At 44.3% G+C, this 20,129-nt stretch overlaps 1 protein-coding gene and 1 pseudogene across 1 annotated transcript; both read left to right on the forward strand.

Annotated features, from left to right (window-relative positions):
- Positions 1–5,877: 5,877 nt before the first annotated feature.
- On the forward strand, positions 5,878–6,469 carry LOC115935008 (prothymosin alpha-like). Its single transcript, XM_031012488.3, has one exon. The coding sequence runs from the start codon at positions 5,916–5,918 to the stop codon at positions 6,246–6,248; it is 333 nt and encodes a 110-aa protein (XP_030868348.2). The 5' UTR covers positions 5,878–5,915; the 3' UTR covers positions 6,249–6,469.
- Positions 6,470–11,915: 5,446 nt separating this feature from the next.
- Positions 11,916–15,209, forward strand: LOC101145467 (proline-rich nuclear receptor coactivator 2-like; annotated as a pseudogene).
- The last annotated feature ends 4,920 nt before the right edge of the window (positions 15,210–20,129 follow it).

Raw genomic sequence — 20,129 nt, forward strand, 5'->3', positions numbered from 1 at the left:
ACAACTTCAATCTCCAGGGCTCAAGTAATCCTCTCACTTCAGCCTCCCAAGTAGCTGGGACTACAGCGGTGTGCCACCTATTTTTTATTTTTAGTAGAGACATGCCCAGCTATTTTTTATTTTTAGTAGAGACAGGGTCTCACTATGTTGGCCAGGCTGGTCTGGAACTCCTGAGCTCAAGCAATCCTCCTGCCTCAGCTTCCCAAAATGCTGGCATTACAGGCATGAGCCACTGTCCCCAGCCTCACTATGGTCTTAATTTGCACTTCCTGATAACTAATGATGTTGAAAATATTTTCTTGTGCTTATTTTCCATCGATATAACTTCTCTGATGAAGTATCTGCTCAAGTCTTTTACCCATTTTTTACTTAAACTCTATTTTCCTTCTGTTGAGTTTTGAGAGGTCTTTATATACTCTGAATACTAGTCTTTGTCAGATAAGTGATTTCTCAACATTTTCTCCAAGTCTGTGGTGTGTATTTTTATTCTCTTCACAGTGTATTTTGCAGAGCATGGGTTTTAAATTTTATGAATCCAATTTGTCATGTTTTTTAGTGGATCAGGCTTTTGACATCATATCTAAGAACTTTTTGTCTAACTTCAGTTCATGGAAATTTTCTTCTGTTTTCTTTTTTAAATATTATGCTTTGAATTTTTACATTTACGTGTACAATCAATTTTTAGTTAGTCTGTGTATAAGGTGAAATTTAGGTCAAGGTTCATTTTTTTGCAGGATGACTAATTATCCCAACACTGGTTTTGGAAAGACTGTCCTTTCTCCTTTGAATTACTTTTGCACCTCTGTCAAAAATCAATTGGCCATCACCTCATACCCATCAGAATGACTACTGTAAAACAAAACAAAAAACAGAAAATAATGAGTGTTGGTGTCAGAGGCATTTGAGCCAGAGCAACTCCGTCTTGAATAGGAGCTGGGTAAAATAAGGCTGAGACCTGCTGGGCTGCATTGCCAGGAGGTTAAGGCATTCTAAGTCACAGGATGAGATACAAGGTCAGCACAAGATACAAGTCACAAAGACCTTCCTGATAAAACAAGTTGCAGTAAAGAAGCCGGCCAAAACCCACCAAAACCAAGATGGTGATGACAGTGACCTCTGGTGGTCCTCACTGCTCATTTTACACTAATTATAATGCGTTAGCATCCTAAGAGACACTCCCACCAGCACCATGACCATTTACAAATGCCATGGCAATGTCAGGAAGTTACTCTATATGGTCTAAAAGGGGGAGGAACTCTCATTTCTGGGAATTGCCCACCCCTTTCCCAGAAAACTCATGAATAATCCACCCCTTGTTTAGCATATCATCAAGAAATAACTATAAGTATACTTCAGTCAAGCAGCCCATGCCACTGCTCTGCCTATGGAATAGCCACTCTTTATTCCCTTACTTTTTTTTTTCTTTTTTGAGACTGAGTCTTGCTCTGTCACCTAGGCTGGAGTGCTGGAGTACAGTGGTGCGATCTTGGCTCACTGCAACCTCTGCCTCCTGGGTTCAAGCAATTCTCCTGCTTCAGCCTCCCAAGCAGCTGGGACTACAGACATGCGCCACTATGCCCAGCTAATTTTTGTATTTTTATGAGAGACAGGGTTTCACCATGTTGGCCAGGCTGGTCTCGAACTCCTGACCTCATGATCCACCCGCCTCGGCCTCCCAAAGTGCTGGGATGACAGGCATGAGCCACCGTGCCCGGCCTATTCCTTTACTTTCTTAATAAACTTGCTTTCACTTTACTGTATGGACTTGTGTGAATTCTTTCTTGGGAGAGGTCCAAGAACCCTCTCTTGGGCTCTGGGTCAGGACCCCTTTTTGGTAACATTGCTGAGAATATGGAGAAACTGAAACTCTTGAGCACTGTTGTCATGAGAATGTAAAATGGTGTAGCCACTAAGGTAAACAGTATGGTGGCGCCTCAAAAAATTAAACAGAGAATTACACTATGATCCAGCAATTCTACTTCTGGGTGTATATTAATAATAATGTATGCTAAATAACATATACTACTAATAATAACCAAACTTGATTTATCCTACTATACTCACCAACACAGAGTACTTCAGACACCAGATGTGTATGGGGTTCTCCCCACACACCAAGTAAGTAACCAGCTCTGCAGCATGGACACCAACTGGGTGTCCTCTAATTCAATTCAATTCTGACACTATCTACCTGGAGAGAGCATCAGATCCCACAGGTTGAGTGCTCAGTCCACAAGACTGCCCCCCACTTCCTATGCCAATTGCAAGCCCCAGGTTGCTTTACCTGCACTTCTTACTGACTGGCTATAAATGGGGGATCCCCACCTCTGGTCCGATTAATTTGCTAGAGTGGCTCACAGAACTCAGGAAGACACTTAACTTTTAACTTACATTTACCAGTTTATTATAAAGAATATTACAAAGGGTATTGATGAAAAGATGCCTAGGGTAAGAGATGAAAATAGACGTGGAGCTTTTATACCCTCCCAGGCATGCCACCCTCCAGGAACTTTCATGAGTTCAACTATTCAGAAACTTCCCACACCCTGTCATTTGCAGTTTTTATAGAAGCTTTGTTAGGTAGGCATAATTGATTAAACCATTGACCGCTGGTGATCAACTTAACCTTGAGCCCCTTTTTCCTCTCTGAAGGATGGGGCTAGGGCCAAAAGTCCCAAACTTCTAATCATTTCTGGTGACCAGCCCCCATCCTGAAGCTACCTAAGAGCTGCCAGCCATCTGGCAACTCATTAGCACACAAAAAGACATCACTTTGGAGATTCCAAGGATCTTAGGAGTTGTATGCCAGGAAATTGGAACAAAGACCAAATATATATTTCACAGTACAACAATACCCAAAAGAATTGAAAGCATGGAAATCGAACAGATATTTGTATACCCATGTTCATAGCAGCATTATTCACAATAGCCAAAGGGTAGAAGGAACCCAAGTGTCCATGCATGAATGAATGGATAAACAAGATGTTGTATACACATACGAGAGAATATTATTCAGTGTTAAAAAGGAAAGAATTTCTGACAAATGGATGAACCTTGAGGACATTACATTAAGTGAAATAAGCCAGTCACAAATACTATATGATTACTTATATGAGGTACCTAAAATAGTCAAGCTTATAGAAAGAGAAAGTAGAATGCGGGTTGCCAGGAGCTGGGGAAAGGAGAAAGGGGCAGTTGTTGTTTAACGGAAATAGAGTTTGTTTTGCAAGACGAAAAAGTTCTGGAAATTAGTTGCACAACAATATGAATATATTAAACCATACTGAACTGTATGCTTAAAAATGGTTACGATGGTAAATTTATGTTACATGTATTTTACCGCAATTTAAAACAATCAATTGGCCATATTTGTGAGGATCTATGTGTGGGTCCCATTCTGTTCCATTGATCTATATGTCTAAGTCTTCTCCAATACCACACTGCCTTGATTTCTGTAACTTGATAGTGTCTTTTTGTGTGTGTGTGTGTGAGACAGAGTTTCACTCTTTGTCGCCCAGGCTAGAGTGCAATGGCATAATCTCAGCTCCCTGCAACCTCCATCTCCCGGGTTCAAGTGATTCTCCTGTCTCAGCCTCCCGACTAGCTGGGATTACAGGAGACTGCCACCACACCTGGCTAATTTTTGTATTTTTAGTAGAGATGGGGTTTCACCATGTTGGCCAGGCTGGTCTCGAACTCTTGACCTCAGGTGATCTGCCCACCTTGGTCTCCCAAAGTGCTGGGATTACAGGTGTGAGCCACCGTGCCAGGCCTTGATAGTGTCTTAAAATTGAACATTGCTTATTTTTTATCTGGGGGAATGGGGTGAGATAAGATGGATAGCTATAAACAGAACTACTAGTATTGTAAATATATTCTTAAATAAACACAATGGACACAGTCTGATAAGCTTTATGCTGAGAAAGATGGGGACATGTTATATTTCTCTGTTTTCCAGTGCCCAGGCCAGTGCCTAACTACCATTGAGTAAGCACTCAATAAATGTTTGTTTTTTTTTTTGTTTTTGAGACAGGGTATTGCTGCGTTGCCCATGCTGGAGTGCAGTGGTGCAATCATGGCTCGCTGTAGCCTCCAGTTCCTGGGCTCAAGTGATCCTCCTGTCCAGGCTGGTCTTGAACTCCTGAGTTCAAGCTATCCTCCTGCTTCGGCCTCCCAAAGTGCTGGGATTACAGCACTTGAGTGCCCAGGCACTCAATAAATTTTTGACAAAGGAATGAAGATATAACTTTCTTTACCCATTGCAGCCTAAAATGCAAGAGAAGCTCTGGGATATTAAAATGAGAAACAGTCTTGGAAAAAAATTAATTTGAGCACACAGAATATTTTCCAGTGTGCACTACAAAAAACATGTAGTCAAAAATATCCATAGAAGTGTTGCTTAGAATGGGGCAAAAGCCCAAGGGAAAACCCACCCTCACAGGGTTAATGAGAATTACAAGCCAGGCTTTAGGCTTGTATTGTAGTCAGGCATCAACCAGCATGCACTGGTGTGCTCTGACTCATTTCCCTGCAGCTGCTAACTAATCGAGGGTCATGCAGCACACTGACCACCTGCTCCCCCATTGCTCCCATAGATAGAATCTGACACTGGACCTTTTTACCCAAGAATTGCTTAAGGTGTTTTTCAGATCCTGAATTCCAGCAGAATGGCTGATGCCAACCGTCTGAAAACCCCTACCAAGAAAACGACTCAGCATCTCCTGGTCCCATGACTTCACTCCCCACTTCTCAACCAGTCAGCAATCCCCATACTTTAGCCCATCACCTGTCCAGACCCCTTAAAATCCCCATCCCCAAACCTCTCAGGGAGGCAGATTTGAAGTTTCCTCTCGTCTTGTCTTCTCGTTCGGCTGCCCTACAATTATTCAACTCTTTCTCTGCTGCAATCCCCACTGTTCTGGTGCATTGGTTTGTTACCATGCAACAGGCAATCGAACCTGGTGGTCCTATAACCATATTAAAGTGAAACTGAGAAATAAATAAATAAATGTGAAACAGAGAGGTGTGACTTAGAAATTGTACACATTGGGTGTCACAACTTCCCTATACTTTGTGTTTTCATACTGACCTTGTTCACACTAATAAAGTGCCAACCTTGACTGACTGATTGTGATTCTGATGATGAGGAGGAAGAGGAGGAGAATAGGGATATGGTAAGAAGATTTTAAACCATTCTCTTTTCTCATCTTCCAAGTATTTACAAGTGGCTCAATTTTTCCAAGTATTCCTTTCTTTCTACAGAACTTCCATTAAAATAAAAAACAATTCTAAATCAAGCCTTATGGACAAGAATTAATGGTTCTCCCTAATATATCCCAAATTAGTGTGTCACTTGGGCAAGTCACCTTTCTCCCAGATTCTTATTTGTCCTACACGTAACTGGGGTTTTGCAACAGATGTTACTCTTCCTTCTCCTTTCCAGGTCTGTTAGAAACTTTATTAGGAAAGCCTGAAAGTAAAATCTGTACTGTTTAAATCCGGAGAAATGTTTATACTGACTAAATAATTTCCTCAAATCTGGTCACCTTTCTATGGGAAAATTCCTCATCTTAACAATGTTTCATGCATAAAGTCATTTGGCCTCTTAACTGCATTGTTGGATATTTTTAAGACCAAAAGCTTGCTAAACCCAAAACAGCGAAAGCATTCAGTTGAAAATAAAGTGAAAAGCCACATATGTCTTAGAGGGAGAAAACAGTGCTAATGATGTTAGGCCTTAATAGTTTCAAGATCCCGATTGGCTGCTCTGAAAAGCCATCTTTGCATTGTTCCTTGTCCAGCTCCTTGCTCGCCGCGGCTGCCTCCGCCGCAGACTCTGGCAGCTTTATCGCCGGAGTCCCTGAACTCTCGTTTTCTTTTTAATCCCCTGCATCAGATCACCGGCGTGCCCCACCATGTCAGATGCAGCTGTAGACACCAGCTCTGAAATCATTGCCAAGGACTTAAAGGAGAAGAAGGAAGTTGTGAAAGAGGCGGAAAATGGAAGAGACGCCCCTGCTAACGGGAATGCTAATGAGGAAAATGGGGAGCAGGAGGCTGACAATGAGGTAGATGAAGAAGGGGAAGAAAGTGGGGAGGAAGAGGAGGAGGAAAAAGAAGGTGGTGGTGAGGAAGAGGATGGAGATGAAGACGAGGAAGCTGAGTCTGCTACAGGCAAGCGGGCAGCTGAAGATGATGAGGATGATGATGTCGATACCAAGAAGCAGAAGACCGACAAGGATGACTAGACAGCAAAAAAGGAAAAGTTAAACTAAAAAAAAAAAAGGCCGCCATGACCTATTCACCCTCCATTTCCTGTCTCAGAATCTAAACGTAGTCACCTTCAAGTATTGAGGCCCGCCCGTCCACCATGGGCAGTGCCACCCACAGATGACACACACTCTCCACCACCCAATCTAAACCGTAAGAATTTGCAACAGGGGAGGAAAAAAGAACCAAAACTTCCAAGGCCCTGCTTTTTTTCTTTTTTCTTTTTTTTGAGGCAGAGTCTTGCTCTGTCGCCCAGGCTGGAGTGCAGTGGTGCGATCTCGGCTCACTGCAAGTTCCTCCTCCCGGGTTCACGCCATTCTCCTGCCTCAGCCTCCCGAGTAGCTGGGACTACAGGCGCCCGCCACGACACCCGGCTAATTTTTTGTATTTTTAGCAGAGACGGGGTTTCACAGTGTTAGCCAGTATGGTCTCGATCTCCTGACTTCGTGATCCACCCACCTCGGCCTCCCAAAGTGCTGGGATTACAGGCGTAAGCCATCGCGCCCGGCCTGCTTTTTTTCTTAAAAGTACTTTAAAAAAAGAAATTTGCTTGCATTTTTAATTTACATTTTATATTTTTGTACATATTGTTAGGGTCAGCCACCTTTAATGATCTCGGATGACCAAACCAGCCTTCGGACCGTTCTCCGTCCTACTTCTGACTTTACTTGTGGTGTGACCATGTTCATTATAATCTCAAAGGAGGAAAAAAAAAATCTTGTAAAAAAAGGGCCAGGCGCGGTGGCTCACGCCTGTAATCCCAGCACTTTGGGAGGCCGAGGCGGGCGGATCACGAGGTCAGGAGATGGAGACCATCCTGGCTAACACGGTGAAACCCCATCTCTACTAAAAATACAAAAAAATTAGCTGGGCGCGGTGGCGGGCGCCTGTAGTCCCAGCTACTCGGGAGGCTGAGGCAGGAGAATGGCGTGAACCCGGGAGGCGGAGCTTGCAGTGAGCCGAGATCGCACCACTGCACTCCGGCCTGGGAAACAGAGCAAGACTCTGTCTCAGAAAAAAAAAAAAAAAAAAAAAAAAAAGATTGTTTTTCTGTTGTCGTTTTTGCTTTTCTTACAAGTTTTTTTTTTTTTTTTTTTTTTTTTTTTTTTTTTGAGAGTTAGTCTCGCTCTTTCTCCCAGGCGGGAGTGCAGTGGCGCGATCTCGGCTCACTGCAAGCTCTGCCTCCCGGGTTCAAGCCATTATCCTGCCTCAGCCTCCCCAGTAGCTGGGACTACAGGCGCCCACCACCACTCCCGGCTAATTTTTTGTATTTTTAGTAGAGACGGGGTTTCACCGTGTTAGCGAGGATGGTCTCGATCTCCTGACCTCGTGATCCGCCCACCTCAGCCTCCCAAAGTGCTGGGATTACAGGTGTGACCCACCACGCCCAGCCCTGAAAAACAATCTTATTCCCACAATTTGCAGTAACTTTTTTGTGTATGTACTTAGCTGTACTATAAGTAGTTGGTTTATATGATTTGGTTAAAAAGGCCGGCTGGCATGGTGGCTCACGCCTTGTAATCCCAGCACTTTGGGAGGCCGATGCGGGCAGATCATCTGAGGTTGGGAGTTCAAGACCAGCCTGACCAACATGGAGAAACCCTATCACTACTAAAAATACAAAAAACCAGCCAGGCGTGGTGGCTCATGCCTGTAATCCCAGCTACTGGAGAGGCTGAGGCAGGAGAATCGCTTGAACCTGGGAGTCGGAGGTTGTGGTGAGCCAAGATCCGCCATCGCACTGCAGCTTGGGCAAGAGTGAAACTCCGTCTTGAAAAAAAAAAAAAAAAAAAACTAACTAAAAAACAGGCCCGGCGCAGTGGCTCACACCTGTAATCTCAGGCCTTTTTTTTTTCTGGGAGGCTGAGGCGGACAGATCATGAGGTCAGGAGTTCGAGACCAGCCTGGCCAACATGGTGAAACCCCGTCTCTACTAAAAATACAAAAAATTGGCTGGGCGTAGTGGCGGGCGCCTGTAATCCCAGCTACTCGGGAGGCGGATATTGCAGTGAGCCGAGATCATGCCACTGCACTCCAGCCCGGGCGACAGAGTGAGTTTCCATCTCAAAAACAAAAAGGCCAGAGATAAAATGCTTCTTTTTTTCCTTTTATTTTTTTGAGACGGAGTCTCGCTCTGTTGCCCAGGCTGGAGTGCAGTGGCACGATCTTGGCTCACTGCAACCTCCACTTCCCGGGTTCAAGTGATTCTCCTGCCTCAGCCTCCGGAGTAGCTGGAATTACAGGCGTATGCCATCACGCCCGGCTAATTTTTGTATTTTTAGTAGAGACGGGGTTTCACCATGTTGGCCAGGCTGGTCTCGAACTCCTGACCTCATGATCTGCCCACCTCAGCCTCCCAATGTGCTGGGGTTACAGGCGTGAGCCACTGCGCCTGGCCTTTTTTTCCCCTTTTTTTGTTTATAAAGTTGCTGGGGGTTTTTTTGGCCTGTTTGATATATGTGTGAAACAATGTTGTCCAACAATAAACAGGAATTTTATTTTGCTGAGTTGTTCTTAAAAAAATAGTTGCAATATACCAGAGAGAAAAGTAATAAACAAGTAGGCTTTCAAAAATATCAAGGTTATTGGTATTTAAAATCAAACTATGGCTAGGCACGGTGGCTCACACCTGTAATCCCAGCACTCTTGGGAGGCTGAGGAGGGAGGATCACTTCAGGCCAGAAGTTCAACACCAGCCTGGCCAACATGGTGAAACCCCGTCTCTACTAAAAATACAAAAACTAGCCAGGTGTGGTGGTGCACATCTGTAATCCCAGCTACTTGGGAGGCTGAGGCAGGAGAACCACTTGAACCTGGGAGGCGGAGGTTGCAGTGAGCCGAGATCACACCACTCTAGCACTACAGTCTGGGTGACAGAGTGAGACTCCATTTCAAAAAATTTTTAAAATAAAATCAAACCATTAGAGTAGTTCAGACCTTCCCCTAACACTTGCAGGGCCCAGACTAAGAATGCAAAAGAAGGCCCAAATATCCTATATCCAGGTATTTAAGTTGCAAATCGAATTAAACTGTCAGAGAAAACATGCTCTATCTTCCTAGCTTGACAAATGCGCCCTTCTAAAACATTAAACTTTTTTTTTTGGCAGGGGGTTGGAGGGGACGGAGACTTGCTCTGATGATGCCCAAGCTGGAGTGCAGTGGCATGATCTTGGCTTGCTGCAACCTCCACCCCCCCAATTCAAGCAATTCTCCTGCCTCAGCCTCCCAAGTAGCAGGATTACAGGCATGGGCCACCACACCTAGCTAATTTTTGTAATTTTTTAGTAGAGACAGGGTTTCACCATTTTGACCAGGCTGGTGTCAGACTCGCAACCTCAGGTGATCTGCCCACCTCAGCTTCCCAAAGTGCGGGGATTACAGAACATTAAACTTTTAAAATTGGTTTAAAGCTCTATTTCTCCTAAGGTAAAAAAATGGAGCTAGTGCAATGGTGTGCACCTATAAACTCAGCTACCCAAGAGGCTGAGGCAGAAGCATTGCTTGGCTCAAGAGTTTGAGACCAGCCTGGGCAACACAGCGAGACCTTGTCTCAAAAAAAAAAAAAAGGCAAAATGTCAAGATAATTGAGTGTGATTATGGTTGAATGTGTCTGGATGCTCTGATGATAAGCTGGTGATTAGGGGATGAGTAATAAAATAAAATACATATTGCATTATTATTATTTTTTTGGGCCTTCACTTATGTTATTTTATTTTCCAAGACGGGGTCTCACGCTGTCACCCAGGCTGGAGTGCAGTGGCGCGATCTCGGCTCACTGCAACCTCCGCCTCCTGGGTTCAAACAATTCTCCTGCCTCAGTCTCCTGAGTATCTGGGATTACAGGCATGCACCACCATGCCAGGCTAATTTTTGTACTTTTAGTAGAGACAGGGTTTCACCATGTTGGCCAGGCTGGTGTCCAACTCCTGACCTCATGATCTGCCCGCCTTGGCCTCCCAAGGTGCTGGGATTATAGGCGTGAGCCACCGCGCCCGGCCCACTTATGTTATTATAATTGAAATCTGCACATAATTTATGCTCTACTGACGGTATAGATGCTTGTTACATCTAGTCCTACATACATACAAATGTAAGAATAGCATGCATCATTCAGTGTTAGAAAATGTTTCTCAGGTGCTATACGCAACTGTGGTGAATACCAGAGTAATTTAAGTACCTCAGGAATCAGAATTGGAATGTGAAAAGAACATGAATGCTCAGCATACCAATATTTCAATTAGGCAAGAGCTAATTGCTTTCATGCTAACCACGTGTAAGGATTTGGCAGGCAATTATGTTTTTTTCTTTCTTAAGTGCTTCCTCCTCTGGAATCCTTCCTCTAATTGGAACAGTATCTGCTTTGACATCAGTGGCATACAACCCACAAACTCTCATGACCTTTGTATGCAGGTGCCTTGTGTGTTGGGAGCATAGGTCAAGAGGTATCCCTTGGTGAGCAGTGTTGCACGTAAGCGTTGGTGTTTAGGGCTTTAGGTCATGCTGTGCCAGCACAGGGCATGGGGTCCTGAGAGACAAAAGCACCATTTGCCTGTAACAAAGCAACATAGGTATTGGGGTGCATAAAATGTGTTGGGGTGCCAGGGTTCACAGCAGGGTCCCTCTTGCCTGGGTCTAAAGGAGATATTGCTGCACTTCATAAACAAAACATTTGTACTAATTATGCCAAGAAAATTCTTTGTTCAACCTGATTCTACCCCTTTTAGGTATCCAATATAATAAATTACAACTCCATAGTATTAAATTAATGCCTTCTTAAAGTAGAATCATAAGAACAATAGAGAAATATAGTAATAAGGGAAACAATAAATTGGGGTCCTGTTCACTAGCAAATCGTGCCTGTTCTTTGTTGAAAATGTGAAAATTAAGGTAAATAGCATTATTTTCTAAAGCATGTACACAGGGTAGAGCTGTTGTAATTGTGTTTTTGTTTTTTTGCATTTCAAAAAGTTTCCTAGGCCGGGCGCGGTGGCTCATACCTGTAATCCCAGCACTCTGGGAGGCCAAGGCGGGCAGATCACCTGAGGTCAAGAGTTCGAGACCAGCCTGGCCAACATGGTGAAACCCCCGTCTCTACTAAAAATCACCCATTTTCCCTAGTTCATTCAACAGTGGGATTCCTGTGGACTTATGTTTTCTAGTTTTGTGGGGGAAAATCAGAACTACTTTCCCAGAGGAAGTGAAAGTTAAGCTGAGACTTAAGGAGGTGGCATTCAGCCAGGTGAAGGGCAGTAATCCAGGTAAAGTATCGAACCATATATCCCCCCAGTTCTCAGTAGTGCTCAGGGGACATTCCCATTAGTGATTATTCATGTAGCAGTGAGCAGGAGAAGCAGCTGACTGCCACGTAGGACAACTGTTGTTTTACTCCTAGCTATCTCTCTTGCCCAAGCAGTAGTATACAAGTGGGCATGTCATATATTAAAATATATATATTCAATATATACAAATATGTATCATATATTATTTATATTATATATATCTATAGGTATCCATCTATCTATCTAGGAAACAACATAAGAAATGTAAGAGCTGGTCCCTTGCATTGGAGAAGTTTATACAGCAGTGAAGGATATAAACAGGAGAATCAGACTTAGGGAAAGTGAATAAGGAAAAAACATCACGAAATGCCAGGTGAGTGAGTGACCTGCATCATACTTGCACTTAAAGCTTCATCTCTTCACTCCCTGAACAACCAGTGAAACAGAAAGCAAGGATAGGGGAACTGGCTAACAGCTGGTTTTGATGTCTTGTCCCAAGAACTCCTTTCTGGCCTGGCGCAATGGCTCACGCCTATAATCCCAGCACTTTGGAGGCTAAGGCGGGCGGATCACTTGAGGCCAGGAGTTTGAGACCAGTCTGGCCAACATGGTGAACCCTGTCTCCACAAAAAATACAAAAATTAGCCAGGCATGATGGCGCACACCTGTAGTCCCAACTACTCAGGAGGCTAAGGCATAAGAATCGCTTGAACCCGGAAGGCGGATTTGCAGTGAGCTGAGATTGTGCCACTGTACTCCAGCCTGGATGACAGAGTAAGACTCTGTCTCTCGGAAAAAAAAAAGAAGTTCTTTCTGATATCCGGAACCCCTTCCGTCAAAAAGAAAAACACCACCAAAAGAAACCAGTCACCCCATTACAGTGTGCAGGTAAAGAGCACTGAGTTAGACTTCTTCCTCCAAGGGCTGGTCCCAAGCTGCAACCTGGACACTCCTATAGCTAGATGCCTGCGGTGTGCAGCGGCTCCCCAGCCCGAGGCCTTTGCGGAGTCTGGGCTCATCCCACTCACCTAGACCTGGTGAAGGGGGAAGGGAGGAGGGCCAAAGGTGTGGGGCAAGGGAGGGTGAGGAGAAAGAAGGAAGACAGAGACTACAGCACTCCATGGTCAATGGCATAAAAGAGGGCCGGCTACCTGTTGTCAGGGCCACTATCACAACCTCCTGCTACTCCCATGCATGGGAGGGGCAGGGCTGGGCCTGGGTGCTACCTGGGAAGGGCATCCATCCATAATCTGGATCCAGGCCCCACCTGTGCCCCTTCCCTTCTGGAACTCCCACCCTCACCCGCTTCTCTCTGCTGGGTTCAGTCTTTCCGTCGGGGAAACCTCTGGCACTGTTTGTCTAGGTAAAATCAGGGCCCCGGCTTTATTCTGGGAAGCTCTGAATAATAATTACTGGGGAGAAGAGGGAGGAAGCAACGCGGTAAATCAAGAAAGGACTGGGCGCTGATGAGGTCCCCGCCACTGTGTTGTCACTGAGCTGTTGTGGTGCTGCTGTCAGCGCACCCGGGCCCACCCAAACCTTGCCATTTCTTACCTACATTTGGTCTCATTCATTCGCATCTAGAAATGTATTCAAATGAAAAACAATCCAGGATATATGCATACGTTAATTTTCAGGGATGTTTAGCAAGGCTATTTGTGGTAGAAAAATTGGAAGCTACATAAATAACTAACAATAGGCGACTGATTCTAAATCATGGAAATTCGTTTAGTAAAACTTTTTTTTTTTTTTTTTTTTTTGAGACAGAGTCTAGCTCTGTGACCTGGGCTGGAGTGCAGTGGTGCAATCTCGGCTCACTGCAACCTCTGCCTCCCGGGTTCAAGTGATTCTCCTACCTTAGCCTCCCAAGTAGCTGGGATTACAGGCGCCCACCACCACACCCAGCTATTTTTTGTATTTTTAGTAGAGACAGAGTTTCACTGTGTTGGCCAGGCTGGTCTCAAACTCCTGACCTCATGATCCGCCCGCCTCAGCCTCCCAAAGTGCTGGGATCACAAGCATGAGCCACCGTGCCCGACCAGAATTTTTTTTTTAGACAGGGTCTCACTCTTTGCCCAGAATGTAGCACAGTGGCATGATCATGACTCACTACAGTCTCCAGTTCCTGGAATCAACCAATCCTCCTGCCTCAGCTTCCTGAGTAGCTGGGATTACAGATTCATACCACCACCCTTGGCTAATTTGTGTGTGTGTGTGTGTGTGTGTGTGTGTGTGTGTGTGTGTGTGTGTGTAGATGGGGGTCTCTCTGTGTTGCCCAGGCTGGTCTTGAACTCCTGGGCTGAAGCCACCCTTGCGCCTCAGTCTCCTGAAGTGCTGGGATTGTAGGTATGGGCCACCACACCCAGCCTTTTGGTAGAATTTATTGCACACATTTAAAGTCATTTTATGGGAGAATATTTATGATTGACAGAAAATGCTCACTATAGGCCAGGTGCGGTGGCTCACGCTTATAATCCCAGCACTTTGGGAGGCCAAGGCAGGTGGATCACTTGAGTCAGGAGTTCAACGCCAGCCTGGCCAACATGGTGAAAGCCTGTCTGTACTAAAGATACAAAAATTAGCTGGGCGAGGTGGCCTGTGCCTGTAGTCCTAGCTACTTGGGAAGCTTGGGAAGCTGAGAGGGGAGAATTGCTTCAACTCCGAAGGCGGAGGTTGCAGTCAGCTGGGATCATACCACTGCACTCTAGCTGGGCAACAGAGGGAGGCTCCATCTCAAAAAAAAAAAAAAAGCCCACTATATATTGAGTAAGGAGAAAGCAGTTTACAAAACAGGTTTTGGCGGGCTTCAGAAGAAAACAGGAAGACATAATATGGATGGGCAGAGACAGGAAAGTGGTATCTCTAGGTAGCTGGCTGCTAGGAATAAATTTTATGCCGTGTTATTTTTGCAAAGATAAGAGAAAAAAGGATATTTTTTAAATTGCGGGGGTGGTCAGCAGTTCACTCACTGGTGCTTGTGGGCTTTGTTCCCTCCCCGGAAAGGGACGGAGAATTCCACATCCAGAGGGAGCCATGGTTCTGAGCTTGAAGTCACTAGGACTTCTTTCAAACTTGTGTGCCGAGGAGACTCTGATGTTGGCCTCAGTTCCCAGGCTGAACTCAGCAGCTCAGCCCATGAAAACTTCTGTATTGAGACAAAGGAAAGGATCTGTCAGAAAGCAACACCTATTGTCCTGAACTTGACACTAAGAAAGAGGACAAGTGATAAAGAAACTGAAGACAAGTGGTAGAGAGAGGTGTAACATTCCAGCCCCTCAACCTAGAAATGTTAGTAGAATCAACAACAGCTTAATAGACCAAGAGTCAGAATCCCCCGATGAAGATTCTTCATAAGAAAAAAGAAAGAAGACAGGGATATAACTCATCAGCAGCTGCAGGGCAGGCCATGCAAGACGGGGGAAAGAACAAAAATTTTCCAAAAAATCAGAATTGGAACTCTGAACTTTTCAGGTCCCAGCTTACTTTTTAAATCTCAAGCTAATCAGAACTTTGCCAGGGCCAAATGTAGTGAACCTCCATCACCAAGTGTTCTTCCCAAACCACCAAGCTGTTTCCTTTAATTCTTCCGATAAGGCAATAATGACATTTTAACTTAAAACCTTACTTAAAGTACAGGTACAAAATAAGATACAGTACTAATGTTTACATTTAGCTATGTTTACAGATAGTTGTCAACTGGTCTAAAACAAATACACCAAGGGATTAATGTATTAGTGTAGAACTGTTAATTAGTATAAAAAATAAAATTGACTTCATCTCATTTGTTTTATGTGTTGGGTGCACTGTGATGTAATGATAGCATCAGTGCAACTTAAAGTAACTAAATTAATAATTGTACTAACTATTAAGGGTTCTCAAATGAGTTTTTTTTTTTTTTTTTTTTTTTTTTGAGACAGAGTCTTGCTCTTTCACCCAGGCAGAAGTGCAGTGGTGCAATCTTGGCTCACTGCAACCTCTGCCTCCTGGGTTCAGGCGATTCTCCTGCCTCAGGCTCCTGAGTCGCTGGGATTAAAGGCGTGCACCACTACGCCCAGCTAATTTTTATATTTTTTGTAGAGACGGGGTTTCACCATGTTGGTCAGACTGGTCTCAAACTCCTGACCTCAAGTGATCCGCCTGCCTTGGCCTCCCAGAGTGCTGAGATCACAGGCATGCGCCACTACACCCAGCCTCAAATGAGTAACTTTTAAGTGAAACCATTCAAGTTTAGATTTGGGGACTAGCAAGGGCATCAACTTTTTCTATTGAATGTTGGGGGAAAATAGTAATATAAGATTATTATTCATGGATAATAGATTGCCGAAAGTGAATCAGATTGTAAACATCTAGCTAAGACACAGGATTAAGAAGTAGGTAAACTTCTGAAAGTTCAGTATACTAGAAGCACTCAAACCAGTAATATGCCAACAACCTGATGCACTGCCAAAAGAAAATGTGAAGTTTTCCTAATAGTTGCATTTTAGTAAATTGTACAGTGGTGAAACTGGAAAGGGCACTTGGGGTTTATCAGAACGAGGCAGAGTATATACCCCAATGTCCCTTTCTCTAAATGCAGTGGATAGGTGTCTGCCAACAAATACACCAAAACCCTTTTGATTTTGTTTTTGTTTTTTTTTTTTGAGATGGAGTCTCCCTCTGTCACCCAGGCTGGAGTACAGGGGCACGATCTCTGCTCTCTGCAAGCTCTGCCTCCCGGGTTCATGCCATTCTCCTGCCTCAGCCTCCCGAGTAGCTGGGACTACAGGCGCCCGCCACCATGCCCGGCTAATTTTTTGTATTTTTAGTAGAGACGGGGTTTCACCATGTTAGCCAGGATGGTTTCGATCTCCTGACCTCATGATCCGCCCGCCTCGGCCTCCCAAAATGCTGGGATTACAGGCGTGAGCCACCGCGCCCAGCCCAAAACCATTTAAAAAAAAATAAAACATCATTTAACGGTCACTCAATAGCTTTCAAAATACATTTTTATGGCTGGGCACGGTGGCTCATGCCTGTAATCCCAGCACTTTGGGAGGCTGAGGCAGGCGGATCCAAGGTCAGGAGTTCAAGACCAGCCTGACCAACATGACGAAACCCCATCTCTACTAAAAATACAAAAATTAGCCAGGCACAGTGGCACATGCCTGTAATCCCAGCTTACTCAGGAGGCTGAGGGAGGAGAATCGCTTCAACCCAGGAGGCAGAGATTGCAGTGAGCCAAGATCTCGCTACTGCACTCCAGCCCAGGCAACAGAGCAAGACTCCATCTCAAAAACAAAACAAAACATTTTTATATTATGGCACTGCCTAAGCTATTCTGATAGTAATACGACCTCATCATTTCTGCAAAGCTCACCTTGGGGAGAGGAAGCTTGCTTTGGAGAGTTGTATAATGTGAAAGTTTTAAGTAATTAGGGAAGAAAGAGCCATGTAAATACATGTAATAAACTTGTAGCATATGTAAAGTTTTCTTGGCCTTTATCCTACAAAAATGGAATATTTTAGTATGAATTTGCTGAACATAAAAGAGTGTGGACTTTTTTTTTTTATAGTATGGTCTAATTTTAAAGGTCCAAAATAATTTTTTTTTTAAAAAATCACTTTATTCTGGCCGGGTGCGGTGGCTCACGCCTGTATGTAATCCCAGCACTTTGGGAGGCTGAGGCGGGCAGATCACGAGGTCAGGAGATCGAGACCATCCTGGCTAACACGGTGAAACCCTGTCTCTACTAAAAATACAAAAATTAGCCAGACATGGTGGCACATGCCTATAGTCCCAGCTACTCGGGAGGCTGAGGCAGGAGAATTGCTTGAACCCGGGAGGCAGAGGTTGCAGAGAGCCGAGATCACACCACTACACTCTAGCATGGGCAACAGAGCCAGACTCCGTCTCAAAAACACAAACAAAAAAAAGAACTTTATCTTAAACTAAAGTCTGTTGCCAGGCACAGTGGCTCACACCTCTAATCCCAGCACTTTGGGAGGCCAAGGCGGGCAGATCACTTGAGGTCAGGAGTTCGAGACCAGCCTTGCCAACATAGTGAAACCCCATCTCTATTTTTTTTTTTTTAGATGGAGTCTCGCTCTGTCACCCAGGCTGGATTGGAGTGCAGTGGCACAATCTCGGCTCACTGCAACCTCTGCCTCCCAGGTTCAAGCAATTCTCCTGCCTCAGCCTCCCAACTAGCTGGGATTACAGGCGCCCACCACCACACCCAGCTAATTTTCGTATTTTTAGTAGAGACGGGGTTTCACCATGTTGGCTAGGCTGGTCTCAAACTCCTGACCTCATGATCCACCCGCCTCGGCCTCCCAAAGTGCTGGGATTACAGGTGTGAGCCACTGCACCCGGCTGATAATTTGCATTTTTAACTGCTTCCCAGGTGATGCTGATGCTGATGGTCCAGGAACCACACTTCCAAGAATCACGGAAACAAAGCCTATATTCAACAACAAAATTTGCATAATTCTGTCTCCCTTTTATCTCAAATAACAGCTTAAAGGAAAGAAAATCGATTAAGTATCATCCAGAATACACATTATGTCATTTTATTTAATTCTCACAACACTCTACAACATAATTGTTACATCATTTTGTGGAGGAGGATGTTACATCTCAGAAATTAAGCAACTTGCTCAACATTATACAGTAAGGAAGGGGTGAACAAATGTGTTTGACTTCAAAATCTACATTCTCTGTTATACCTTGTTGCTTCTAAAGATGTTTAGCCAGCATAATTGTATTAGCCCAGAATTTTAACTTCATTCTACTTTCTATGTCGTGGTCTGTCTTCTACTTTGTTGTAGTCTATTTTAAAATTTTTGTTATAAACTGGTTCAAATTATCTAAAGAAGGCCAGGCACGGTGGCTCACGCCTGTAATCCCAGCACTTTGGGAGTCTGAGGCAGGCAGATCACTTGAGATCAGGAGCTGAAGACCAGCCTGGCCAACATGGTGTATTACAATACACAATAAAAGATGGCTATTAAAATTATAACTTGGGGCCAGGCGCGGTGGCTCACGCCTGTAATCCCAGCACTTTGGGAGGCCGAGGCAGGAGGATCACGAGGTCAGGAGATCGAGACCATCCTGGATAACACGGTGAAACCTCGTCTCTACTAAAAAAATCCAAAAAAATAGCCGGGCCTGGTGGCAGGTGCCTGTAGTCCCAGCTACTCAGGAGGCTGAAGCAGGAGAATGGCGTGAACCCGGGAGGCGGAGTTTGCAGTGAGCTGAGATCGCGCCACTGCACTCCAGCCTGGGCGACAGAGCAAGACTCCGTCTCAAAAAAAAAAAAAAAAAAAAAAAAAAATTATAACTTGGGGGAAGTGTAAACCACACTAACCACATGACAAAAGACATTATGAAGAAACACATCTTACCGCTCACCGGTAGCACAGGTCATTGTTCCTTAGGAACTGGTCCACCATATTCTCCACTCGCACAAACCAGCTGGGCACTGCTTTGTAAACGAGGGGAGTGTCTCTCACATCGCCAAGTACTAACCAATAACCGTATCACATACCTCTAATACATATAAATTCAATTCTCTCACTCTCATGTATAAACACAGAACCCCATCTCTCTATCAGAGACACATATACTACATTCCCAGAATATATAACCCTAATAACCACTTACTGAAAAATACAAGCACAAAGCTCCACAAAACATTCATCCAAACTGCCATGCCCTTGAACACACACACACACTCAATACTCATGGAGTTCCCTACATGCCCTAAATATACCTGCAATTAACTAACACGCCACAAATATGCAAACATGCCACCTCATATCCCCAAATACACATACAGTCCCACAATACCTGCACATATGTAATCACACCTCTAAATGCTCACACAGAAATAACTCCTCCATTTTCCAAGACACGGAATCATACAAAGTCCACCTCACAACTGCACACATTCATTCTACCAGTCCCCCAATAGTCATGGATCTGCCCTCACACATTGAAATGGCCATACACAACCCCTGAAAATCGTGAAAAGAAACACACACAATGATGCAACATATCCTAAGCACACAAATGGTCTTCCTACATTCCCCAAATATGTAAACCACAGTGTACATCCACAAAAATAGACACAAGCACTTTCTCTATTATTGCCCACATGCACAACAAGATAATTCTTCCAGATCTGCCAAACATTAGACAAATACAAATCCCTAACATTCATTTCAGAAAACTTATGGAAAATACATCTTCACAACCCAAATCACAAATATCAAACCCCAATTCTTCTTGTATACACATATTACACCTCATACCCTCCAAATATAAACACTCACACCTACACACTCTCACAAAAGCAGTTATGAATAGTTATGAATGACCTTCTTTACTTTTCTTTTTTCTTTTTTTTTTTTGAGATGGAGTCTCGCTCCTACCTTGAAGTGCAGTGGCGTGATCTCCTCTCACTGCAGCCTCCGCCTCCCGGGTTCAAGCAATTCTCCTGCCTCAGCCTCCCGAGTAGCTGGGACTACAAGTGCATGCCATCACGCCTGGCTAATTTTTGTATTTTTAGTACAGATGGCGTTTCGCCAAGTTGGCCAGGC

The sequence above is a fragment of the Gorilla gorilla genome, chromosome 5 (assembly GCF_029281585.2).
Source record: "Gorilla gorilla gorilla isolate KB3781 chromosome 5, NHGRI_mGorGor1-v2.1_pri, whole genome shotgun sequence".
NCBI classification, from domain to species: domain Eukaryota; kingdom Metazoa; phylum Chordata; class Mammalia; order Primates; family Hominidae; genus Gorilla; species Gorilla gorilla.